Consider the following 6,876-nt stretch of genomic DNA (forward strand, 5'->3'; position numbering starts at 1 on the left):
TCTGCTACCACATTGGTTTTGCCTGATTGGTGTCGGATGGTGAACCTGAAAGGCTGGAGTGAGAGGTACCATCGTGTAAGGCGGCTGTTGTGGTCCTTCATGGAGTTGATCCAGGTGAGAGCTCGGTGGTCAGTTTCCAGATCAAACTCCTTTCCCAGTAAATAGTATCGCAGGCTCTCCAGCGCCCACTTAATGGCCAGGCCTTCCTTTTCCACCGTGGAATACCTGGTCTCACGTGGTTGCAGCTTGCGGCTCAGGTACAGGATGGGGTGTTCTTCTCCAGGGTCTCCTTGGGCCAGGACCGCTCCAAGGCCAACTGCCGATGCGTCCACCTGTACCAGGAATCTTCTTTTGAAGTCTGGACTCTTGAGGACAGGGGAAGAACATAAGTTGGCTTTCAAGGTGCTGAAGGCTGTTTCACAGTTGTCAGACCAGGTCACCGGGTTCCTCTGGTCCTTGCAGGTCAGTGCTGTGAGTGGAGCTGCTATCGTTGCGAATTGGGGTACGAACCGTCTGTACCAGCCGGCCAATCCCAAGAAGGACCATACCTCCTTCTTGGTGCGAGATCGAGGGCAGTTTTGGATAGCTTCCACCTTATCCACTTGTGGACGAACCTCTCCTCGTCCCAGTTGATAACCCAGGTATCGTGTCTCCTCCTGTGCCCACTCACACATGGAGGGGTTGAGTGTCAACCCAGCCTTCTGGATCCTTCCCAGGACCAGTGATAGGTGTTGGACATGCTCCTCCCCTGTGTTGCTGAAGATTACCACATCATTAAGGTATGCTGCGCTGCAGTTGTCACAACCCTGGAGGACCCCATCCATCAGTCTCTGGAAGGTGGCTGGCGCTCCATGCAGTCCAAATGGCATCACAGTAAACTGGAAAAGTCCAGCTGGTGTTCGAAATGCCGTGTATGGCCGGCAAGACTTCTCCAGTGGCACCTGCCAGTAGCCTTTACATAGATCAAGGGTGGTGATGTACTTGGCCGCTCCGATCTTCTCCAATAAGTCATCGATTCTTGGCATGGGGTAGGCATCAAACTCTGAGATGGCATTAAGCTTCCTGAAGTCAATGCATATCCGGAGAGAACCATCTTTCTTAAAGACGATGACCACTGGACTGCACCACTCTGAGTTGGAAGGCTCAATCACTCTGAGCTTCAACATCTCCTCCACCTCCTGCCACAGCTTGTCCACCAGCTGTTGTGGGATACGGTAGGGACGTTGGCGGATTGGTCGTTAGACGAACCACATGCTCAACGAGGGTGGTTTGTCCTGGGCTGGTAGCAAAGAGGGAACGAGCCTCCTGAAAAACCTGGAGGAGCTGTGCAGCTTGCTCTGGTGCAAGATGTGCCAGCACAGGAGTAGCAGTCTTAGATAGGGTTTCCAGTTCGGTCTCCTCTTCCTCTTCCATGTCCACCTCCCTCACCATCAGTGCTTGGATCGGACGCTCCTTCCACTCTTTTAGTAGGTTCACATGGTAGGTCTGTACTGGTTTCTTCTTTTCAGGTTGATGGACCTCGTAAGTGACTGGGCCCATCTTGCGGGTGATGATGTAGGGTCCTTGCCATTTCGCCAAGAGCTTGCTGTTGGAAGAAGGGAGAAGTAGCAAGACTTTTTGGCCAGGCTGGAACTCACGGTGCCGAGCCTGTTTGTCATACCAGGTCTTCTGGCTTTTCTGGGCCTCACGCAGGTTGACCTCTGCCTCGTCCTGGTATCTTGCCAGCCGATCCCTCATCTCCAACACAAACTGCACCACGCCTCTGTCACTTGGAGTGGTGGAAGGACTCTCCCAGCCCTTTTGGACCAGATCCAATGGCCCCTGTACATCCCAGCCATATAGCAGCTCAAATGGGGAGAAACCTGTTGAGGCCTGGGGAACTTCTCAGTAGGCGAAGAGTAGAAATGGCAACCAGCGGTCCCAGTCCTTGCCAGTGTCATCCACAAACTTTTGTAGCATCTTCTTCAGTGTCTGGTTGAATCTTTCAACCAGACCGTCAGTCTGTGGGTGGTATGGGGTGGTCTTGATTGCTGAGATGCCCAGTTGTTTATGGAAGAGCTGCATCAACCTGGAGGTGAAGTTGGTCCCTTGGTCCGTGAGGATTTCGTCTGGTATCCCCACTCTGGAGAACAGTTGAACCAAAGCACGCAGAACAGTGGGAGCGGTGATGGTGCGCAGGGGAAAGGCCTCTGGGAAACGGGTGGCATAGTCACACACGACCAGAATGTACTGATGACCACCGCTGCTCTTCACTAGAGGGCCTACAACGTCCATGGCAATCCTGCGGAAAGGAGTAGAGATAACAGGCAGTGGATGCAGAAGAGCTCGGTCAGACTTGCGGGCAGTGCATGTTTTCTGACATGTGGGGCATGTGGTGCAATATTTCTGAATGTCTGTATACATGGAGGGCCAATATAGGCGTGAACTAATGCGAAGATAGGTTTTGTGGCGGCCAAGATGTCCGGCCCATGGAAGTGTGTGTGCCAGGTGCATGACAAGTGGTCTACAGCTAGCAGGGATTACAAGGCGTCTGTGGTCATCCTCCACTGTATACAATACATCATTATCAACAATAAACCTTGCCTTTCCTATCCTCTTCCCATTTGTCTTTTCTACCACCTTAGCAAACAAAGGTTTCAAAGTATCGTCTCCCCTCTGCAGTACAGACATATTCTCAGGTACTTCCCACATTTTATTGGACAGCAAACTCTTTCCTTCAGGTTCTGTTGGCCATAGCTGTTTCTCAAAGCGGCGTTGGCGGCGGGATTTTCTTGGCCCCTTAATGCCACCCTCACACAGACTACTGTCAAGGTCTGGGAGTGGTTGGACACCAGCTTTCGCCTGGGCTCGAGTAATTACAGGACAAGAAACATTCACATTTTCCTCCCCATCCTCCCCAGAGTCAGTTTCCACTGGCAGTTCTTTTTCCTGCAGTAAGTGCATGAGCACCGGTAAGTCCCATCCCAGGATGGCATCCACAGGCAGGTTTTCTACCACCCCAACAGTCAACAGGTAAGATTGTTCATCCACAGTAACCGTTAAGTCGGCTTTTGGATAAGGATGCTTATCCCCATGAACACACAAAATGTCCGCTTGTCTGCTATAATCAACACTGCTCACTGGCACCAGACTAGATTTAACCAAAGACATGAAGCTACCAGTGTCCAACAGAGCAGTAGCCTGCTGTCCATTAACCACCACAGTTTTATAGCGCTGAACTCGTACACCCTTATCCCCAGAGGGCCCCCCCTCTGGCCGGGGTGCATAGCAAGCACCTGTGACCTTAGCTTTACGTATGGGACACACCGAAGCTTTGTGGCCTGGCTGCTGACAGTAAAAACAGACAAAGTCCTTACCAGATGTTTGTTGGTTTGGGGCAGTACTGATGTTACCTGGACACTCCTCTCTCCTTGCAGGCCTGGGCTGGGGTGTTGGGCGGCGTGCTGCACTGGTGAAATGTGTAGCTGGTCCTCCTCTCCGAGCGTTGAGGTACTGCAGAACCAGCTTGGCAGCTGTAAGTCCCTCTGCTGGCTCATGCTCCTTCACCCAGGTCCTCACCTCAAAAGGAAGTACCCGGAGTAACTGCTCCAAGATGATGGCCTCTCCAACCTCCTCCTTGGTGTGCTGCCCTGGCCGAATCCAGCGTCGGTAGAGGCCCTTCAGGCGGTGGTAGGTCTCGGTGGGGCTCTCGCCCGGTGGTACATTCGTTGATCTGAACTGCAGCCGGTAGGTCTCTGGAGAGATGTCAAATTTCGCCAACAGCGCTGCCTTCAGGTCAGTATAGTGGTGTGCTCTGTCCTCATCCATTGCAGTGTAGGCCTCCAATGCCTTCCCCGCCAGCAGTGGAACGAGTCTGCATGCCCACTCGCTCTCCGGCCATTTCCACATTTTGGCAATGCGCTCGAAACGTAATAAATAGTTTTCAATGTCCTCGCCCCTCTGATATTGTGGCATTTTTGGTTCGTTATAATGCCTCCACTCTGACCTTGGCTGGTCTGGGCTGTTGTCCAGGTCTGAAAAGTGGTGATCGGATGCCTCTGCTGGTGTCTCCTGGCGCCCACGCGGGGGTGCTGGTGTTGGCAGGTTAAGTCTGGGACTGCTTGCCGTCAGTGTGCTTGGGGTGGCTGCGATGTGCAGGTTCGGAGCAGGCTGTACTTGGTCACCATCTCGATGGGGCTGGGTGGCACGCCGAGGCAACAGGTCAGTCCGTGGTTTAGCAACCCTTAGGCCTCGGATCTCTGCCAACAGGTTCTCCTCTCTCCGCTGCTGTCCTGCCATGAAGTCCCTCATCAATGCCAGTAGCTCTCCATCTGGTCCACCTGTCGACCTTGCGGCTGTCGGAGCTGCTGGGTGCATCCAGCCCTTGGCCCCCTTCTCAGACTCCTCGGATGAGGAAGCCGCAGTCTCCCACTCCACGTCTGGCTTGGCGGTTGCCCCCCCCCCTCATAGTTCTCTTGCCCCTGAGAATGAAGTCCTGTGCGCTGTCCTGGACGGCGGGTTAGCTTCCTCCGAGTAGCCATCCCTCTTCTGACACCAGTGTGTGTGTGTGTGTGTGGCGGGGTTCTCTTGGGAACTCCCCAAAAATCTCAGGCGTACTCGGAAAATCTTGGTTTAGTGAGATTTAATTATGCCGGCCTCCAAGACAACACAGTGTGAATATTTACAAAGAAAAAGTTCAAAAAAAATGGAAAAACACAGAAAACAAAACACTCTATATACAAAAGGGTTTCCAAAGGAAAAAGGGCATTTACCCACTTGAGTTCTTCAGTAACTCACACTTATATCCAACAATTTAAACGATGTTACCTTCTCAGTAACTGAGTCAAGACTGCCCTTATAGGGGAACAGCAGCCCCTTTTAAACATATAGCCCCTCCCACTAGGCTTAATTATTCCATAGAAAACAATTTCCTAATTTCCCCACAGAATAAAGCTTCTACCATTTATCAAATCAAGGATCAACTATATCCCCCTAAACAGTTCCCTTAAATCAAAATACATTATTTACTGTGCAAATTAACCTTACACAAAAATAAACATAAGTGTACAGATCATGTGATCATGAGAGCGCGCGTAAAGAGACTATTTAAACAATTAGAAAAGTTACGCCTCTGTTTCGCCAACCAAGCTCATGGAGAGGGAGCCGGTTGACGCATATGCCTTCAACAAACAGTAAGTCGCTTGTATTTGTGTGAATGTATGCGTAACTGAACATAGCACTGCCAAGTGTGCACCCTTGGTCGCGCTACTGAAACGGTGGAGAAAAGAGGGAATGATATTGAGGTTTAATTAACTACTTTGTGAGACTGGGAGGGAACGGGGAATGTGTGGTGTGTGTGTGTGTGTGTGCGCGTGCTGCCGGCATTCAGTAACAGCGCGGCTCCGTCACATTGCGGTTTAATTAAATATTTTGTGAGACCGGGAAGGAACGGGGAATGTGTGGTGTGTGTGTGTGTGTGTGTGCGCGTGCTCCCCGCATTCAGTGACACCGTGGCTCCGTCACATTATCCCCCTCCTCCTGGAGGTTGACGATGTGCGGCAACCTGGAAAGGTAATCTGCTACCACATTGGTTTTGCCTGATTGGTGTCGGATGGTGAACCTGAAAGGCTGGAGTGAGAGGTACCATCGTGTAAGGCGGCTGTTGTGGTCCTTCATGGAGTTGATCCAGGTGAGAGCTCGGTGGTCAGTTTCCAGATCAAACTCCTTTCCCAGTAAATAGTATCGCAGGCTCTCCAGCGCCCACTTAATGGCCAGGCCTTCCTTTTCCACCGTGGAATACCTGGTCTCACGTGGTTGCAGCTTGCGGCTCAGGTACAGGATGGGGTGTTCTTCTCCAGGGTCTCCTTGGGCCAGGACCGCTCCAAGGCCAACTGCCGATGCGTCCACCTGTACCAGGAATCTTCTTTTGAAGTCTGGACTCTTGAGGACAGGGGAAGAACATAAGTTGGCTTTCAAGGTGCTGAAGGCTGTTTCACAGTCGTCTGACCAGGTCACCGGGTTCCTCTGGTCCTTGCAGGTCAGTGCTGTGAGTGGAGCTGCTATCGTTGCGAATTGGGGTACGAACCGTCTGTACCAGCCGGCCAATCCCAAGAAGGACCGTACCTCCTTCTTGGTGCGAGGTCGAGGGCAGTTTTGGATAGCTTCCACCTTATCCACTTGTGGACGAACCTCTCCTCGTCCCAGTTGATAACCCAGGTATCGTGTCTCCTCCTGTGCCCACTCACACTTGGAGGGGTTGAGTGTCAACCCAGCCTTCTGGATCCTTCTCAGGACCAGTGATAGGTGTTGGACATGCTCCTCCCATGTGTTGCTGAAGATTACCACATCATCAAGGTATGCTGCGCTGCAGTTGTCACAACCCTGGAGGACCCCATCCATCAGTCTCTGGAAGGTGGCTGGCGCTCCATGCAGTCCAAATGGCATCACAGTAAACTGGAAAAGTCCAGCTGGTGTTCGAAATGCCGTGTATGGCCGGCAAGACTTCTCCAGTGGCACCTGCCAGTAGCCTTTACATAGATCAAGGGTGGTGATGTACTTGGCCGCTCCGATCTTCTCCAATAAGTCATCGATTCTTGGCATGGGGTAGGCATCAAACTCTGAGATGGCATTAAGCTTCCTGAAGTCAATGCATATCCGGAGAGAACCATCTTTCTTGAAGACGATGACCACTGGACTGCACCACTCTGAGTTGGAAGGCTCAATCACTCCGAGCTTCAACATCTCCTCCACCTCCTGCCGCAGCTTGTCCACCAGCTGTTGTGGGATACGGTAGGGACGTTGGCGGATTGGTCGTTCATCCTTTAGACGAACCACATGCTCAACGAGGGTGGTTTGTCCTGGGCTGGCAGCAAAGAGGGAACGAGCCTCCTGAAAAAC

At 52.0% G+C, this 6,876-nt stretch overlaps 1 protein-coding gene across 1 annotated transcript; it reads right to left on the reverse strand.

The window, feature by feature from the left end:
* Positions 1-1,266: 1,266 nt before the first annotated feature.
* Positions 1,267-4,431, reverse strand: LOC133136806 (uncharacterized). The gene is made up of 2 exons (XM_061254556.1): positions 3,393-4,431; positions 1,267-2,281 (listed from the first exon to the last, which is right to left on the reverse strand). The coding sequence occupies exons 1-2, from the start codon at positions 4,354-4,356 to the stop codon at positions 2,262-2,264; spliced, it is 984 nt and encodes a 327-aa protein (XP_061110540.1). The 5' UTR covers positions 4,357-4,431; the 3' UTR covers positions 1,267-2,261.
* Positions 4,432-6,876: the final 2,445 nt, after the last annotated feature.

Source organism: Conger conger, chromosome 9 (genome assembly GCF_963514075.1).
Source record: "Conger conger chromosome 9, fConCon1.1, whole genome shotgun sequence".
NCBI classification, from domain to species: domain Eukaryota; kingdom Metazoa; phylum Chordata; class Actinopteri; order Anguilliformes; family Congridae; genus Conger; species Conger conger.

Excerpts from the sequence above, each read along its gene's own strand:
- LOC133136806 (XM_061254556.1), bottom strand. The coding sequence starts at position 4,356 with ATGCACCCAGCAGCTCCGACAGCCGCAAGGTCGACAGGTGGACCAGAT. Across the intron at positions 2,282-3,392 it reads AAGGAGAGAGGAGTGTCCAG|GATTGCCATGGACGTTGTAG; the intron begins GTAACATCAGTA and ends TCCTTTCCGCAG.